Below are 18,855 nucleotides of genomic sequence, written 5' to 3' on the forward strand. Positions count from 1 at the left end.
TATAAAAGGAAACGCACAGCACTACTGGACGGATCAGGCTGTAATTTGGCATGTAGGCTATTAAACGAATCCAACCGCTAAGAAAGGATTTTCAAAAATTCAAACCCTAAGGGGGTGGAATAGGGGTTTGAAAGTGTAGTCCACGCGAACGAAGTCGCGAGCATAAGCAAGTATTCCTATAAAACTCGCATAATGTAACGGTTGGAAAGAATAGTTGTATACTAAAAATACCCGCTGTCACACCAATGTTACCCGTTTCTACTGGACTGTGCGAATATCACGATGGTATTTCATCTGTGCAGTAACGTAGTATTTTGACCTCATTTTGACGTATTTTTATTCTGTGGTTTTGATATTGACACCATTGACTCTTTGTCAATGTCATTGTATTTCTCCCATATTTTTGTTTACAACTTTTAAATACCTATATTATTTTAATAAATAGTTACGTGTAACGATAATGTTTAAAAAAGAAACAGTGATAATAGTGCAATGAGAATTACTAATAATGTGTGTATATTCAACTTTCTCGGTTTTTTTCCACATTGGTCAATTTAGATAATTTTGACTTCGAAGATACTCATAATCATGAATTCTAGATTTCAGATCAATTTTTCATAGGTTTACTTCTTCTAAACCTTCGCAATGGGCTGTTTTCAAAGTAAAAAAGAAGCTTCTGACTTACATCCCAATGTTTTTCGTGTTGTTAACATCGACGAAAATGGTGCAGATTTGTGTACAGGACAACTAGAAATAACAGAATCAGATATCATTTTGTACAGAGAAGGCAGAGAGTCGACTGTGTGGCCTCTTCATTCCCTGCGGCGATACGGATTTGAAGCAGAGATATTTAGTTTTGAGTCAGGTAAAATTACAGTTTACTTCTTATTTTATTAACTTTTAATATTGTATCTACTTTAGTTAAATTGGTAATACTTTATACATTTATGATTTATGATTTATTTATTCATTTGCTTTCATGGTTACATGAAGCCCCGTTAGGGCATTGCAAAGTTAGGTACATTAACATATTAATTAACATTAATAATAATTAATGATTATAATATGTGTAAGAAAGAAGTTGATAATATGGTACATACCTACATATCTACAAAAGACTTACAACTAGAACACTGTAATCTCTTTTACTCTCATATGTTTTATCTTCTCTCTCACTCCTGATTTAATTCAGGATGGAATAGTAGAACTTTTAAAAACCATTATTACTTTGTTTATTTATGATATAGATAATTTAATTTCTTTATAGGTAGAAGATGTGAAACAGGAGAAGGAATTTATGCATTTAGATGTCGAAGAGCATCAACATTGTTCCAAGCACTTCAACAACAAATACAATTAAGGAATGTCGTGCATGATTCTGTGCCATACCCAGTATCTAGACTCACTCCCTCGCCACAAGGTCGACAAACATTACAGGCCAGTGTCGTCCATCGCTCCTCCATAGATAACGGCCAACCAGTTAACATAGGTCAAAACTTTAACAACAATCTCCCAAATGTTGTTGGAAATACAGGAGTCCCACCAACATTGCCAACCCTGACTCAGTCACCTCGTTCACCTTCCAGTGCAGACATTTTAGAAGTTATGCCTTTATATCCAAGGCCGCAAGCCAGCAGTAACCATGTGACTAATGTTTACCAAGTCAGAGATTTTAAACGTGAACATAACAATAACCAAGCAGAAATGGCAGCTGATAACAGACATGTGTATTCCAATGACTTCAATAGAGATTTAGCTATGCTTAGAAACACACTGAGGCAGGAAACTGTATTAAATACTATAAGAGACATTGAGGATGAAACACATTTTCTTGAAAATAGATATGTAGAGAATGCACAGACTAATAGCCTTCTGTCTCCTACGATGAGTAATTCTAGTGAGCACTATGCACAATTGAGTATAGAGCAACAGGAGCCTTCCAGGTTATATGTCAATATAGCCCCTAATGATAACATATTTGATGGAAATAGAATTAATGATGCTATGCCAACTACACCGCTTACACCCAAACAAGTTGAGTACTGCAACCTGACAGTTGGAACAAAGACTGAACTAAATACTTACGCCAATTTGATGCTCGGTGATATAACTGACAGTGTTCAGAACAGTAAACAAATTTTTAACAGCTCTGAACACAATCAGAAGTTTTCAGAATCAGATACTTTCACATCTATGTCTCCAGTTGAAGACATTAACTATGCAATTCTCGATATAGATTCCAATAAGGACAATATAAAAACAGTTAGAGATGTGGCATCACCAGAAAGTCAATCATACAATAGCTCCAAAAATGAAAGTACTACATCGCATTCATCACAGGCTCGTGGTAGAGTAGTGTCCCAGAGCAGCATAGACAAATCCACAGCTCTCAACTCATCCAATCCTGCACCAAGTGCTAGTATTGGTTACACAACTATTGATTTTGATAAAACTGTTGCATTAACCTCAGTAGCTGCAGGAGCAGATGTCAGTAATATGGATGGTTCCCGGAAAAACAGGCACAACTCCTGTAGTATTATATGTGGTAGTCCCAGCACTGGGGAGAAAGGAAGAAGTAACAACTGAGATCTCTACCATGTTTTTTAATAGAGAGGAAAACTTCAACTATTTACAAGAAAATTTGCTACTGATTAGTATATAAGAAAAGTATAGCTAATTACAAGTTTTCACAAATAGAAGTTGCATAAAAAGATAAAAGCCTGTTTGGGAAAAAGTAAATTGAGTATTCTTGACTTTCAAAAAGAACAAAAGTTAAGTTTTTAAGGATATTTTGTAACTTATGAATTGTAATTGTATTTTCAAAAAAATTTAATATAAGAAATAATTTTAAAATATGCCAAATCAATGAACAGATGTTCAAAGCCAAAGTGAAATGTTCATCAAACCAAAGTTATTAAAAAGTTAGGTACTGTACAACAATAAGTAGTGCATTAATGTAGATGAAAGTAATTAATTGATACTATCAAACTGATTTTGTTGGGTTATTGTAGCCAACAAAATTAAAGATGATTAATAAAATAAATGTTTGTAAATAACTGTGTAGAACAGTAATGTTAAACATGTGCATTGTAAGGGATAAACCTAAACCACACCCTAAGTTTTTGTACTAAGTCCACAAAATTCTATATATATATATATATATATATATATATATATATATATATATATATATATAATATTTAAAAATATAATAGACAACAACGAAATAATATATTTGATCTATTTATATTTAATTATATCATTCCATCCAAAGGTTTTAGGGTATTAGTAAATGGGTAAAAAAGGAAATCCAAATATTAATATAATTGCTGTTGGCAGTTGCTTTCTAGGTGCTTATTATTGTTATGTGATAGCCCATATTAAAATGAACATAATAAATATGGTATATATTAGAAATGTAATACATATAATATCTTTTTATGAAAACAGAGAAGAAATCATATTAGATACAAGTAGAATTAATATTTGTAGTACATGCTTGAACATTTTTAATACCTACTTTACCATAATCACATTTCTTGTATGTATATGTAATGGTCTTATTTCTGTTAGTACATGTCTTACTAAAATTACAGCTCTATGTAATGTGATCCCGCGCGGTTTGTGACAAAGATAGCACGATATTCAGACCCGTCAGTTTTGATTGTGTACAACAGAATTAGCATCAGGCAGCTATTTTTACTAATAAGTAAGTATATTATTTCGATATTTCTTTTTAAAACTTATTTATTAATTTATTAGAACTGGGTAACCCCTGAAGATTTGTTCAAATGTTTTATATTATATTGATTGAGGTACATAACATGGCTAATTCTGCTATACTACTCTATTTGTACATACGGGCTGATTCACTTGTACAATCTCTAAACTAAACTTAATTAACAGGTCTAAATCTAGTGCTATCATTTTCTGCAAGCAACATTATGAAAGGGATAGCAATAGATTTAGACGTGTCATTTTAGTTTAGTTTAGAGATTGTGTACAACGGAATTAGCCACATTATTTTGTTAAGTAATAATTAAGTTTTATCAGTAGGTATGACAAGTAGCTAAATGAATGTTATGTATGTAGGATAGTTTAATATTGAGTAAGTAGGTACAGTACGATTCAAACTTAAATGCGTCTGCGTGAAGTTGCGAGACGTGCGCAGTTACCCTCCCCGCATCCCCGGACACCCAAAATGTGTGTGGTGCGCATCGTCGTGCGCAAACTTCAGGGGCGCATTTACGTTTAAATCGTACTATACTCATATCTTTTCTGAAGCAGTTTATGTAAATCCTGATCCATTGAAATATAAATTATATTTCGATGTATAATGAAGTTCCTAATTTGTCCCTATTTGCCATAATAGGGACTCATCTAAAATATCTGCCAGCTGCTATGAGTCACATGTATACATGTGTATTCTTATTATTGTTTGTATTATAATTGAGTTGAGTAGGTAATATTTTCGCAACTTAGAACGGTAAGGTGGGGGTGGCAACAATGAATCAAGTGAATCACTATAGCTAGCCATGCTATGCATCGATGTTACACTGTGCAATTTCGTTCATTGTGTACCATGGGGTATATGCAGTGAACCATTTTCCTATTTTGAAAAAATCTTAAAAAAAAAGTGATATAAAATATTATACAAAAGCCTATGTGGGTTTAAACTTCATTAAATTTCTAGCGTTTTGTGCAATTTGCGCATTATACATCACTATTGAAGTGGGTAATAACTGCTCAAACTTTTTGTGGTTCATTGTTGCCACCCCTACCCTACTCTTGGTTTTCTAGTGGCATATTAGGTATTTGTTTGTTCATTTAGGGCCAGTGCCTGCCAGCAAAACACTTATACTTTCGATGTACAGAGTGAGTTGTTCCTTGTGAATTATGCCATTAATAATTATAAGATAGGTACACCTTAATTCAAATAAGTATGCCAAACACATTCATCATAATTCATGACTTTTTATTGCCCATTGCCTATATCAAAAATCTGCCGTAATAGTAATTTCTTTCTGACCGAAAAAACAGCGGCTATGTGTTTCAGAGGCATGCTGTTGAGAAACCTTCAAATGCCAAAGAAAATACAGGTTTAAATATCTAGCTATTAGCTCTTTAAATAATAAAGGGGTTTTGTGTTGAAATTTGAAACACCTAAGGCGTTGCCAATATCCTGTAGGATTATATATTTTGTTATTGCCAATATTTTGTAAAATCGGAAATAAGAACAACATAATAGTGTGTGAATAAACAAGGCTGAGATCTAAAGAGCATACTTTGACATTGCAATGCTCACTTTACTTTTAACTGAAAAAGTAACCCTGGCGCACTCCCCAGCGCTTTACGTGAAAATGTATTTTGGCTCTCATTTGAATATTTGTTGAACAGATATTTATTTACAAAATTTCATTGAGTTTTGCAACTTGGCTATTTCATAGAACTCAAATCCCCACCAGACTGTTGCAACTTGCAAACAAGTGTTTACACTGTTGTATACTATCATTGGAGGGGTTGTTTACAAAAGTCTGGCTGGGGTTTTAGTAAAATCAAAGTACGCTCTATAAGCTTCTAGGCGAAGAGATATAAGTGTATTAAAAGTGTCATATTTTATTTGAAAAATTGTAAAGCATGTCTGGTGTTTTAACCATCTTAGTAAATATTTTTTGTACTAATTGAATTTACAAAGACAGTTCACAGTTGTACATAATATTTGATAATAATATTATTATTTCGTAGGCGTAAGATTCTGTAGGTAAGTACTGAAAATGCGAATGACATTATTATTATTAATGAACATAATTTTTAGCGGACAGCTGCGTCCGTACGCAACCTAAAAAAAAGAATGAGGAAGTTTCTGGCCAACGTTCGATAAAATTTTCATAGATGGCGCTTAAATACTAACACCACGAAAAACAAAAAATAATACCTATATCTATATGATCTATGCTTTAATGTTTAGGTCGTGTCAATCAATGACATAGATGAAGAGTAACATCTAGCGTGCACTGCAGTTTTCCTTATGTTTCTTCCGCGCAAAATCTGTGAACTATAAAAGAAGTAATTAATTAATTTTGCATCGGGGAAGAAACGTAAGGATTGACTTGACCTAAAGCATAAGATCATATATATATATATATATGCTTTAGGTCTATTCTATCTTTAGGGGTATTATTTTCGTTTTGAGTGGTGTTAGTAATTAAGCGCCATTTATGAAAATTTTATCGAACGTTGCCCTGAAACTTCCTCATTGCACATGCAATTCTTTTTGTCAGGTTTTTGTTTACAACTTGGATGCCCGTTTCCGTTTCATACTAATTTTGACAGCTTCATAGAATACGATTTATATGTTTGAAATACCTAGCTCTTCTATAGGTACTAATATAGTTAAATGTTATTTATCTATAGTATTGTTCGTAAAGTAAACCAACAAATTATAATATTTTATTAAGTTATTATGTCTTCCAAAAGTAGATAATTGTTTCGTTTGTTTCAGCGAGATAGTAGAAAATATGTTTGTGCTAAAAAGTGTTTTAAAGATTCATGACGGTGACATTAAAATTACATTACATAAGGTATTTTATGTAATACCCACTTTTGAATCGTTTTATTTATCTCTCTTTTATGTATTTATTTTCTCAGCAATTTTGAATAACGAAATATTTTAAATAATAAAATACCCAAGAGAAATTTAAAAGTTTAATAAATATTAAAGTTACATTAGTATCACATAGAGTAGTTTTTAATAGCGAAAACATTAATAAAAAATACTGAGATGACTAGAAGGAAACTCGACCCGTTCCCGATGACTCCTGAAACAGACAAAAATATGATTCAAAGCAACTGCTGCTAATAAATTATAAGTAGGTACCTATAAGATTTGTTCACAAATATTTTAAATCTCGTGGCAGGATCGTGCCCTCCAAAATCAATTAAAGTGAGTTTATAGTTTACTAGCTGTCCGCGTGAAATTAGGTTTTTAAAAAATCCCGTGGTAACTCTGATTTTCCGGGGTAAAAAGTAGCCTATGTCACTCTCCGTCTTTATCTATACCCATACAAAAATCCCGTCAATCCGTTGCATCGTTGCGACGTGATTGAAGGATAAACAAACAAACTCACTTTCGCATTTATAATAAGGGTACTGACTAGATCAAGTAGCGTATCACAAATTGCTTTATAAGCACATTTTAAAAAGGATTTTTAATTATTTTTAAGCTCCTTAGTTTTTGACTTAGGGTTCAGATTTTGAAATGATATTTACATAAATAAGTATAGTACGCGACAGGTCAAGATTGCAATCGGGGAGGCAACGCCCCGCACACTTACAAAGCCCCCGCGCTAACCTGGTGCAGGTGATCACGGGTGATGTGCGGGGCGTACCACCTTATACCCCGATTGCCATCTCAACCTGTCGCAGACTATAGATACCTAAGTATTGCGAATTTTCTTAGTTAACAAAAAAGTGTATAGTTAAAGCTTATTATATTAAAATACCTACGCTAATTATTAAATTAGTACATAGATGTTTACAGTTAAAATTAGTAAGTAGGTAAGTATGTTAACTATGGCTACATAAATAGAAAAAGATACTCTATAATTAAATTAACATTATTACACCAGTAATGGTTTTCGATAATTCCAAAAATTGATAGGAATGTTTTTGGTAGTAATAACAATAAAAAGACCCCCGGGTCTATATAGCTTTTGTGCAATATTGATTGATTTAAAAAGACTAAGAGAAACAAGAGTTTGTCTGATTTCAATACTGAAATGTCAACAGCAACATGCTATTATTATGAAATTGCTGTAGTCTCAATTGGCTAAATTTATTTGTGATTGGCTGATCTATTTTAGATATTAAATGATTGGTTAAATTGGTCGTTCGTTACGCGTACAATTATTTATCTATGGAATTTATGGTATTTATGCTGCAACAAAGTGAAAAGAGTGTCAGCCAAATCAGAGTTGATGTGTTCATCACACTGTAGCTGTTATTTTACTGCACTCCCCGTCCCCGTTTGCGTTGACCGCTGCTGACGTTATCAACTTTGATGCGCCCACACAGGCACACTTGCTATTAATGTTAAACGCATTTTAAGTGTTCAAAAATGCGTTGCATGCTGCTCTTACGGTGCGTCTCATATGCGATCACTAACTATATTGAGTAGTAAGTCATTGTAGGTTCCAGTCGGGTAGATTAACATTGGGAATAAATAAATAGGCATATGATACTTTAAAACATAATATTGTATGTGGCTACAAGGGGTCATAGACTTACTATTGCCGGGGGTGGAGGCTTCGGTAGTGGTTGCGTCTTCGAAGACCTCCGTCGTGGTCAGCTCTGCGTCGACAACCGCACGTTAGTACAGACAACACGAGCAAAAATTTACCAAATAGCTGTTGCAATAAGAGCGTGAAGAGTGACTACTAAGTTCAGTACGCGACAGGAAGTAATGTACATCGACCTTTAGAAGGAGATAGCAGATTTGTAGAGAATTGTTTCTGTCGTTGAGACCGACAAAACGTCATATGGGTATGAGTGACAGAGACAACGCTCTACAAAGCTGCAATGTCAATATAAAGACCGATGTACATTACTTTCTGCTGCGTAGCGCATTTCGTTAACATGCTTTTGAATGAGTCTTGTTTTTGATGATGTTATTTTTATTTTTTGTTCTTCAAGCTAGGCAGTGCGGCGCAGGTATCCCACTTGTTATTATTAGCTGATGTATACAGAGAGATATCATATTGCCAGGGCATAGGGATGTTCCTATAATTTATTTCTTAGTGATTACTACAGGGTCTTTCGTAAAATCCACGTTCACTGTTAGTTTTGAGTTTAATAATATCAGGGTCAGACGACCTTGCCAGAGCGTGCTATTACGACGTAAGTACACTAGCTTACTCTGTTTGATTGGAATAATTCCAAAAGAATAATATTTTGAAGTATCGTTAGAAAACGTCGCAAGCAGTCTGCTGAATCTCACCTTTAGCTTTTTAGTTCATTAACCTACATGCAACACTGACTGAAAAACTATGGTAAAAAATAAACGAGTCAAACCCAGGTTTAGAGAGATGAACACTTCTCAGTCTTTACGGCAATACTTAAAAAAAGCTTTTTCATAAAAGTACCAAAAACAAGACTCAGCTCGAGCAGTGGACAGTGGCACATTACAGCTTGCTAGCGTGCTACTAATTATCATTATCAACAAAATGCTGTTATTTTTAGCATTTAAAGCGACAATCTTAAAATTAAAATTCTACACAGAACTGGAAGAAAGAAATTTAAATATATCCAAAGAAAAGTCTTGACTCACTGACTGACTCATCAACGCCAAGCCTAAACCTTTGGACCTAGAAAGCTAAAATTATGCACAGATTTTTTTTTTTTCAAAGTCATGTAATGCTCCTTTAACTGGTATAAAAATTGAATTTATTAGCACCCTGCCTACCGCACCCTCAGATTATTATTTATATTTAAAAACCACTGTTTTCTGCTTTAGTGACACGAAATGTACATACCTGTGGGACCCGCGTTGTAAGTCTTTGATATTTTGTACTGCTCGTGTGTGACATTGGCGTTTCGGAAGTAGAGTTCGCAGCCAATGTCGGCGCCGACCGCCTGCTCTCGGCTTAGCTCCACTGTGGTGTTCACGTCGAATGTGTTGTTTCCTTCACGTAATATTGTAACGTTGCTGATTAACTCCTCGCTGTAATATTATACAAAACCCGGTCAAGGGCAAGTCGGACTCGCACGCGAAGGGTTCTGTACCATCGTACAAGAAATAACACTTCAATTTTTTTTAATTTTCATGGCGGTAAGTTTGTAATGTTTAGTATTTGTCGTTGTAAACATTCTGTGAAAATTTCAGGCCTCTACCTCTTATGGCTCACGAGATAAATCCCACTGACAGACGGACGGACGGACGGACAGCGGAGTCATAGTATGTAATAGGATCCCGTTAGCACCCTTTGAGTACGGAACCCTAAAAGTGGTTATGAGTACAGTGGGAGTGTAATTCAATAATAATTCATGCTAGACTGTGTGACTAGGTATCTACTAAGAGAATTAATATATATCTTTAAGGAAACAAAAAGCTACAGCACTTGCACTTTTATAAGTTATGCCGATGTACCCGCGCAGAAGAATAATTTTTTAATGGCGTAATCATAGCGCCAACCAATATTCCGTCCACTATTGGTTGTTGCCTTTGGGTATGTTTTGTATGCGCGAATTATGAGCGAGATAAGCACGAGTCTCTGTTGTTCTTGCGTTTTAAATCTTAACGTCAAGGCATAAGGTCTGTATTTCATTGGTGTATATTTGGTATTGTCATAGGTTGTGTTTTTCTGCGCAAGCGTCTTTTGTCGATGCGACTTATGAAAGTGGTCGTACTTATCGACAGTAATCACGAGATCTGGAGGCGGCGCCACATCCATCGCCAGACAGGTCACCAGTATGTCCTTTTCATCGTCTTCGTCAGGACCGTCTTCCACCTCAGTGATGTTCAGAACCATTTCGCCCTTTGCTGGAAACAAACATTGAAATTATTACTTACATATATATATATATATACAGAGTGACAAGGCTCTCTTAGCACTTGAATGACATTTACAGGGGGACGCTGTTGTAGAACAAAGATGGAACAAAGGCTTAGGGCCGGTTGTTTCAAACCATTGGTCTTCGTAAGATCCGTTCGTTAAAATTTAACGGACGTAGGCGAACTATAACATCTGTTAATTTAAGTGCGTTGCTTCATTGTACAAAAAACTGTTCGTCATTGTTATTTTGGTTGCGAAACTAACCCTTAAAATAAACTTGCTTCTCCGTATCCTTTTCTTATTTCATTTTAAGTATATTAAATTATATACATAGTTATTAATATTGCTTCTTCGCATTTTAAACACTTTTTCTTTCTTACCAAATCTTCAAAACAACTATCATTAAAAGCTTTGAATTAAATTGATTCCATTATAATTTGTAAATAAAATATTCCGTTTGTAAGAAGTATGAAGTTACGAACTGATTTGACGATCACCAATGGCGCCAGCACCGGTTAACGTAAACGTAACTTTTTAACGAACGTTAGCGCTAATAGATGCTGAATCAACGCTTTTTCTTTACTTACGTTCGTTAGCGCCATATTAAAAGGTTACGTGTCCGTCAAAGTTTGTTGAAACAACCGGCCCTAAAGAATATTCAAACAAGAACAAAATGGACACTTGACGGCAACGTTAGTACCGATTTTCGCCACGCTCCAAGATAGCCTTGTCGCACTGTATAGGTATGTCGGCGAAAATAATGCACATGCGACGTCTTTTTAACCGACTTCAAAAAAAAGGAGGAGGTTCTCAATTCGTCGGAATCTTTTTTTCATTAGAATTTATTTGAATAGCAACACAGAGTAAACACTGGTCTGTGGTACAAGCCTTAGTGAACGTCACAGACAGTGTAAGTAGTGGGTGGTCTGTGGTACAAGTCTAGAGGGAAGTGTTTGTGGCATAGATAGAATAATAGGTAGATGTAAGTACTGTGTAACCGCGTATGAGATAGCGATAGCACGACGTAACGATGAATAACACGACAATTATTACCATTGTTTAGTAGTCAATATTTGTATTAACCGATCAACAATATTTGTATTAAACGTTTTTTATGTGAAAACAAGTAAATAACTCATGAGAAATACAATTACGCCACGAATTCTCAAAGTTTGTTTTGCAACTTCTTGTATGTATTCTTGAAAAAAACCAGTTACACGATAAGGGACAAAACATAGGTTAGCTGCGTCTCTGTTTATCACATTAGTAACTTCATCTGTGCTCTTTTTAGTGCGAATAAGAAAGCAAACGTTCCTGCATCTACCTTTATTACTCTATCTACGGTTTGTGGCTAACGTCGTATCAGTCAGTCGTTCAATCGATATTCCTTTCGAGAGAGGGTATGCCATCGGATGTGCGTACTGATTGAGAAGAAAACGACATGGTGGATATCAATAATGACCACGTGTAATTTAATCGAAATTAATCTCCGAAATAGGTATATAAAAAGAAAAGCTGACTGATTGACTGATCTATCAACGCACAGCTCAAACTACAGGACGGATCGGGCTAAAATGTGGCACACAGATAGCTATTTTAACGTAGACATCTAAGAAGAAAAGCTAAGAAAGGATTTTTAAAAATACAACCCCTAAGGGGGTAAATAGGAAAATTGTGTAGTCCACGCGCGGGACTAAGCTAGTTTAAAAAATATAAGCGGTCAACTGAGAGTCATATTCTTACGAAGATTTCCGTACCATCTTACAATAAATAAGACTTTCTTTTCAGAACGGCCATTTTGACATTTTTATTATTTGTTGTTATAGCGGCAATTTCTGTGAAAATTTCAACTCTCTACCTATTACGGTTCATGAAATACGGGCCGCTGACAGACAGACGGGCGGACAGCGGAGGCTTAGTAATAGTTGCTGTTGGCACCCTTCGGGTACGGATCCGCGAAAAGAGTACCTAATAGCGGGTTAACTGATTTAACATTTTCATACTTACTGAAAACTATAAGAGTGTCGTGTCGTCGTTTTTCGCCCTCGAAAAAGGCTGAAACTTCACACTCGTATGTGCCTGAACTTTCCGGAGTGACATTCTGTAGTAAGATAGCATCATCTCCCTTTAATTCTGAAACATGTTTCTGTCATAATTATGAAAATAATGGCTAGGTTTGAAAATAGGCACATACTTATTATGTTAATTACAACTATTACAGCATTATAATCATTGAAGAGTATCATACGGTCAAGGAAAATATTGTGAGGAAACCAGCATGCCTGAGAATTCCCCATAATGTTCTCTAAGGTGTGAAGTTGCCACTAGGCCGGCGTGGCGGATTACGGCCTAAACCTTTCTCATCCCGAGAGGTGATACGTGCTCAGTAGTGAGCCGGAAATGGGTTGATCATGATGAAATAATGCGTAAATTTCATGAATAGAATGTTTTTTGAAAGTTTTTATTGAAAGTGCTTATGAATAGTCAGGTAGTTTTAATTTACCATTGGTTCGGCAAGGCACATGCAAGAATAGACAGAAGTATTTATAACAGTTTTATGGAAACAGATCAGTTTGACTACTGAATACCTACTCACCAATATCTATTTTTGTTTTCTCAGGCGGCTGGCCTACTATCCTTTGGTACAGTTGGATAGGTTTATCATCGGACCCGTTGACTGGCGCGAACCACCATTTCACAGTCAAACCTTGCCCGGTTTCATTGGGATTCAATTCATATCCGCATTGTAAAAGAACGTCTCCTCCAGACTCTACTGCGTCAGGTACTGAAAATTCTGTTATCGATATTTGCTGACTGCCTGAAAAATCGTAAAATATCTGTTACATTTAAGTACTAACATTATGAAATATGAATTACTAGCAGATGCCTGCCACTTTGTCCGCGTGGACTTAAGTTTTTAAAAATCTGTTTTGTTCTGTTGCCCCATTGCGACGTGATAGTAAGACAAACCAACAAACCAATTAACCAAAACAAACAAACACACTTTCACACATCTTATATTATATAGGTATAAAAGCTGACTGACTGACTGATCTATCAACGCAACGCAACCTCAAAAGGATTGGGCTGAAATTTGGCATGCTATAGCTATTATGAGACATCCGCTAAGGAATTTTTAAAAATTCAACCCCTAAGGGGGTGAAACGGGTTTGCCACGCGGACGAAGTCACGGGATAAGCTAGTTTATAATATGGGTAGTGATGATGATGACTGTGTTAACTTACTTATAAGTACAAACTTTAGTGTTTACCTAATGGTTTTCATTTTTAAAAACTATCATAGTCTTAAGTTGGCATATTGACTATGAACTGGCAATATGTCCTATCTTAAATACTATTTCGTACTCCGTAGTGGACAGTTCAAGACAGCATCTAGCTTGGAAATGGCTTGGAACAGAAAAATTAAAAAGCTCGTACACGAAGCTTCGCCAACACTGGCAGGCGTACGTAAACAATCACTATTTAGCGCAAGGAAATAAGTTTTTTCTTTTGTCCTGTAAAGTCGTTCAAATTGAATAGTACCTACTGCTTGCTAGTTCACACTTCACAGGCGATGTGCGAAGGATCTGGGAATCCACCTCAATATTATAATGCGTACAAAATGACTTGTCACGCACTATTTTAACTTTATTCTTTAATTTTAATTTTATTTTAATTCAGATATAATCCCTTGCCTGCAATCTCACCTGGTGGTAAGTGATGATGCAGTCTAAGATGGAAGCGGGCTAACCTGGAAGGGGTATGGCAGTTACCACGGCCGAACCCTCCCACCAGACAAATTATGAAATTGTGTCAATTGTCATGTCGAAAGTACGATTTTAGTCCGTATTTTAAAGGTGAACCGTGAACCCTACCTTTTGACATGACAGTTGCCCCATAGAGTTAAAATGGCGCGTGAAAAGTCATTTTGTTCGGACTATACCTATCGTACGAAAACTTTGTGATTAATGGAAAGGGCTCAAGACCCTCAATAATGAGGAATTTGGCGCACAGAAAGATGTTGGTATTGACAAGTACTTGAAATAATTTGTATAGGTATCTTTAGATCTAGCTCTTGTGAAGTCAATCATTTTTAAACTGGTCATGTCCATGTGATGTGAAATATTGTACGAGTACCTACTTTATAATATCCTATTCATCTATTTGATTTACAACGTTGTCCACCTACAAGGGCAATTACTATATCATGCAAAGAAGACTGCTCATATGCTGGAACTTCGAATTCTGAACACAGAACACGTAGGTACCTAAGTATGAACCTACATTTGTTTTAATGAAAAAAGAATCAAAAAGGTAAATTATTATTTTTCAAAGAAAAGATGAATCTAAATAATATATAAAAGGAAAAGGTAACTGACTGACTGATCTATCAACGCACAGCTCAAACTACTGGACGGATCGGGCTGAAATTTGGCATGCAGATAACTATTATAACGTAGGCATCCGTTAAGAAAGGATTTTTGAAAATTCAACCCCTAAGGGGGTGAAATAGGAGTTCGAAATTTGTGTAGTCCACGCGCACGAAGTCGCGTAAGCTAGTTGGTTAATAATTAAGGTCTGAATCATTCTGAAACACTATACAGGGATTTTAATTCAAAGCAGGCCTTTGGGGTTTTTATCGAATTGCAAAAGTTTTTCGGAAGCTAAAATTAAAATCACTGAATTATCTAAATTCTTGAATTTGTGAAGATAATCCGTTATCCGTAAAACCACACAGTGTAGAAGAAGCGTGTAGGCGGCCACAATATAAGAACCTACGTTATAGTTTTCAGTAGGTACGTAATTACTAATCACCACTATATTAACGTCTTACAAATTAACAATTTTGACCATCAGTAAGCGTAATATGTTACCTATTCTGAATAAATAATTTGAGTTTGAAACAGCTAATTTCGTGTAGCTATTTTAGAGATAAGTTTTTTGGATTGTTGGACATTGAACTTGCAATGAGTGATGTTAAGATAAACATTTTGTAAATATAGCTAAAAACGCTCCCCGGAAGCTGTAAACATTTTATCACCGCAATATCAAAACATCAATGGGAACCTCTGCTAAAAGTGCGCTATATATAAGTTTAATAGAAAATTAGGTCATATCCGATGAATAAGCGACTATCTCAGGCAACCTTGAGTTGGTCCGGGGAATGTTAAAAATACCTCCGCGGTCCGAGCCGACCTCAGCGTGGCTCGCGCGAGTCGTTTATTCGAATTATCCGATAAATAGACATCTAGTATTATTATCTAATCCAGTGTAAGAGCGCTTCATTCATTCACTATCGGCTCAATGACAACGTTCCTTCTATATCCTTTCATAACTATTTAAAGATGCACACAATTTCTTCTTCCGATGCAATGCGCCCTTAAAATACTGAAAACAAGCTGCTTTATTCCATGTTTCTGTTTTCCTTAAAAATGTGCTGAACTTTATTTAATTCTTTACACTTGTCGTCTATATTGGGATATTTTTTGTAATTATCATGAGTCTTGAGTAGATTTGACGACCTCCCTGGCGCGGTGGTGAGCGCTGTGGACTGATTAGTGGGAGGTCCCGGGTTCGATTCCCGGTAGAGAAAATTTAGAATTTTATAATTTCAAAATTTTCTATGATGTGGTCTGGTGAAAGGCTTCGTTCTTCGGTTACGTTAGCACTCTTTGGGTACGTAACCCTAAAAAAGATACAACATGCAGATAATAATAATTATCCTTTCATACCAATAACCCATCGAATCGATGCAATAACCGCTTCATTCACGCTTTCGTCAATATTCGAACTTTGATGGATCGAAACAGGAATGTGTTACAGACAAACACTAGAGACGATTGCATATAAATTTTACTCTGCAATACCAGCCATGCATCTATTTATAACTAATAAATAATTTGAAAATTCGCACGATTTCTTTATAAGAATGAAATTAGAGATTCTATTAAATAAACTCAAAAGTACATAAAAAATTATAATTTAAAAATGTTAACAGATAGTTTTCAGGCCTGAATAATATGAAATCATCAAATAAAGACTGAAAAATTTGAAAATTATTTAGTCTTCCTTGAGCGATTTCAATTAGGCATTCACCGAAACAAATTCCTGATTAGTACAAGTGTTTACACCAGTGAATCATAGTTTATATTAATTTGGATTAAAATACGAACCAATTTGAATTGTATTTTAATGTAAGTAACGGGTACATACCAGGAATAATTTGATGTTTTTATTTGTCGATGACCCCGTCGTGACCACGACCCGTGTAATCGGGTTGAAATATCGATAAAGAAAAACATCAAATTAATTGTGGTACGTACCCGATATCTAAGTAAAAATACATCGTTAAACCACGAAATAAGCTTAAAATCGTTAATTTGAATTGTAATAATTCCGTTTAAATATAAACAGGTACTTATAAGTAAATCTTCAAGTTTCATTTAGATAGATAACATGGCAAAGAAAAGAAAACTTCCTTGGAACTTTTCTCCTTCTTTCTTTATAATCTTTGTTCAACCTATCTTCGAGCACTTCCTAATGTAATCAACATTTGATTTAAAACTAGCGTAACGACAAAGTGAGTAGGTAGGTAGTTGATTCAATATTCGTCAACATATTCGTCAGCAAATCATGCAGCGAAGCCCAAAGGAGGGTTATATGTTTGACCTGAATGTATGTATGTATGTCCGCTTGCAACTACTGAACGGTTTACCCGATTTTCATAAATGATAGATACGTCATTAGATTTTGTCTGAGCGCGAATAGAGCAAACTACGAAGCTAAGATTTTCAAAAAAGCAAAATGGCGGATTTTATGCGCTGTATTCTCCCTTAGATTTTCTATTTGTTTCTCAAAAGTCAAACCCAGTTGTTGTTACCATCTCACATCATCGACACAAACAAAACGGCGGCGCGCGGCGTCGCGTTTTCTTTATTTATTTGGAACAACTCCAAAATCATTAATTTGATGCAGGTACGTGGAAATTGCAACATAAAGGTTTGTCGGTCAAGTGTAGTTATTTTTCCACATTCCAATATTAAACCGAATACCTATGCGTATGGTATGATTGGTCCAAAAATTTCAAAGATATATTTTTGAAATGCCAAATATTTGAGCGGAAATAAACAAGTAAAAACAAGAGGCAACGAAAAATACAAAGTTCGTCTTGCAAAGCATCTTAACCCAACTCACTTCTGGTCGCCCCAACAGTGAAATGATGAAATAGTGAAAATGAGCTGATGTGCTTGATATCTGATGGACGTTAGAGCATCGACTCCATCGTTCTCCATAACGAATAAAACATAGCTCATCTGCTTGTAGCCCGCCGACTGATACCAGAACGACAAAGATACGACTTAAAATACAAGAAACAGGTAATAGCACAAACCGATTACAAAAAATAACTACGAATTTTACCTTAAGCATATTATACTTGAAAATTACTTTTTGAATCACAATGCGTGACATGATGTGGTGTTTTCCTCGCCGATATATTTCGATTTAATTTTACATATTCATTGAATAATTAAATTTATTCAGTAACGACGCTACTTACAACTGAAACCTATAAATTTTGTAGGTATAGTACGCGACAGGTCGAGATGGCAATCTGGGATGCCCCGCACTCCCGCACGTCACTCGCACTCGCCCGCACCGGGTTAGCGCAGTTGCTGTGCGGGTGTGCGGGGCGTTCCCTCCCCAATTGCCATCTCGACCTGTCGCGTACTATAGGTCTGTACTATACCGCGAAACTGCAGATGAAGTTTTTAGGGTTCCGACGAGACCCTGTTACTAACACTGCGCTGTCCGTCCGTCTGTTTGTCTGTTAGCGGGCTGTATGAATATCGTGTGTGATGAACCGTAATACAGTTGAAATTTTTAGTGTATTCTATTGCCGCCATGACAACAAATAATAGAAATTACAAAATGTATTTGCTGATAGAATAAATAAAAAAACAATATGTTAAAAAGATAATTGGAATAATATGTATTATAAATCCCTCACCTGCGGCGAAGAAGATGAGCAGAACAATGGGCCACATCGCTGGGAGCGGCGCGCGCGCGACTGCCGCCCGCCCCGCCGCACTAATTGATTATCAGTTACGAGAAAATTTCGCTTGCTTATTTCAAACACCTTTTGGAACTCAATTTTTCCATAAATCTAACTGTTAAGTACACACAAAAGTAATAAAAAACAAAACACACTTATAAGTGCTAATATAATAATGGTTAAGTTATAACGTGGTCGAGCCGTGATTTAGTAATTCGCGACCGCTTATATATTTCTTAATAGCGAAACGTTG

General features: G+C 35.6%; 2 protein-coding genes across 3 annotated transcripts; one reads left to right on the forward strand and one right to left on the reverse strand.

Moving 5' to 3' along the window:
• Positions 1–383: 383 nt before the first annotated feature.
• LOC117984604 (fibroblast growth factor receptor substrate 2) lies at positions 384–6,602 on the forward strand. Its single transcript, XM_034971225.2, has 3 exons — positions 384–510; positions 600–865; positions 1,268–6,602. The coding sequence occupies exons 2-3, from the start codon at positions 646–648 to the stop codon at positions 2,584–2,586; spliced, it is 1,539 nt and encodes a 512-aa protein (XP_034827116.1). The 5' UTR covers positions 384–510; positions 600–645; the 3' UTR covers positions 2,587–6,602.
• Positions 6,603–6,691: 89 nt separating this feature from the next.
• LOC117984202 (uncharacterized) lies at positions 6,692–18,855 on the reverse strand. 2 transcript variants are annotated; one of them, XM_034970817.2, is made up of 7 exons: positions 18,558–18,855; positions 13,147–13,368; positions 12,558–12,683; positions 10,405–10,537; positions 9,531–9,718; positions 8,287–8,349; positions 6,692–6,818 (listed from the first exon to the last, which is right to left on the reverse strand). In XM_034970817.2, the coding sequence occupies exons 1-7, from the start codon at positions 18,592–18,594 to the stop codon at positions 6,733–6,735; spliced, it is 855 nt and encodes a 284-aa protein (XP_034826708.1). In that variant the 5' UTR covers positions 18,595–18,855; the 3' UTR covers positions 6,692–6,732. The 2 variants fall into 2 exon arrangements, with proteins under 2 accessions (XP_034826708.1, XP_034826709.1); XM_034970818.2 differs by lacking the exon at positions 8,287–8,349.

The sequence above is a fragment of the Maniola hyperantus genome, chromosome 8 (assembly GCF_902806685.2).
Source record: "Maniola hyperantus chromosome 8, iAphHyp1.2, whole genome shotgun sequence".
NCBI lineage: Eukaryota > Metazoa > Arthropoda > Insecta > Lepidoptera > Nymphalidae > Maniola > Maniola hyperantus.

What these genes read in the sequence shown, in the direction of transcription:
- LOC117984202 (XM_034970817.2), bottom strand. Translation starts at nt 18,594, where the DNA reads ATGTGGCCCATTGTTCTGCTCATCTTCTTCGCCGCAG. An exon ending in GAAAACAAAAATAGATATTG is followed by an intron (nt 12,684 to 13,146) that starts GTGAGTAGGTAT and finishes AACATGTTTCAG; the next exon opens with AATTAAAGGGAGATGATGCT. An exon ending in TTACAACGCGGGTCCCACAG is followed by an intron (nt 8,350 to 9,530) that starts GTATGTACATTT and finishes TTGTCGACGCAG; the next exon opens with AGCTGACCACGACGGAGGTC.
- LOC117984604 (XM_034971225.2), top strand. Translation starts at nt 646, where the DNA reads ATGGGCTGTTTTCAAAGTAAAAAAGAAGCTTCTGACTTACATCCCAAT. An exon ending in GATATTTAGTTTTGAGTCAG is followed by an intron (nt 866 to 1,267) that starts GTAAAATTACAG and finishes ATTTCTTTATAG; the next exon opens with GTAGAAGATGTGAAACAGGA.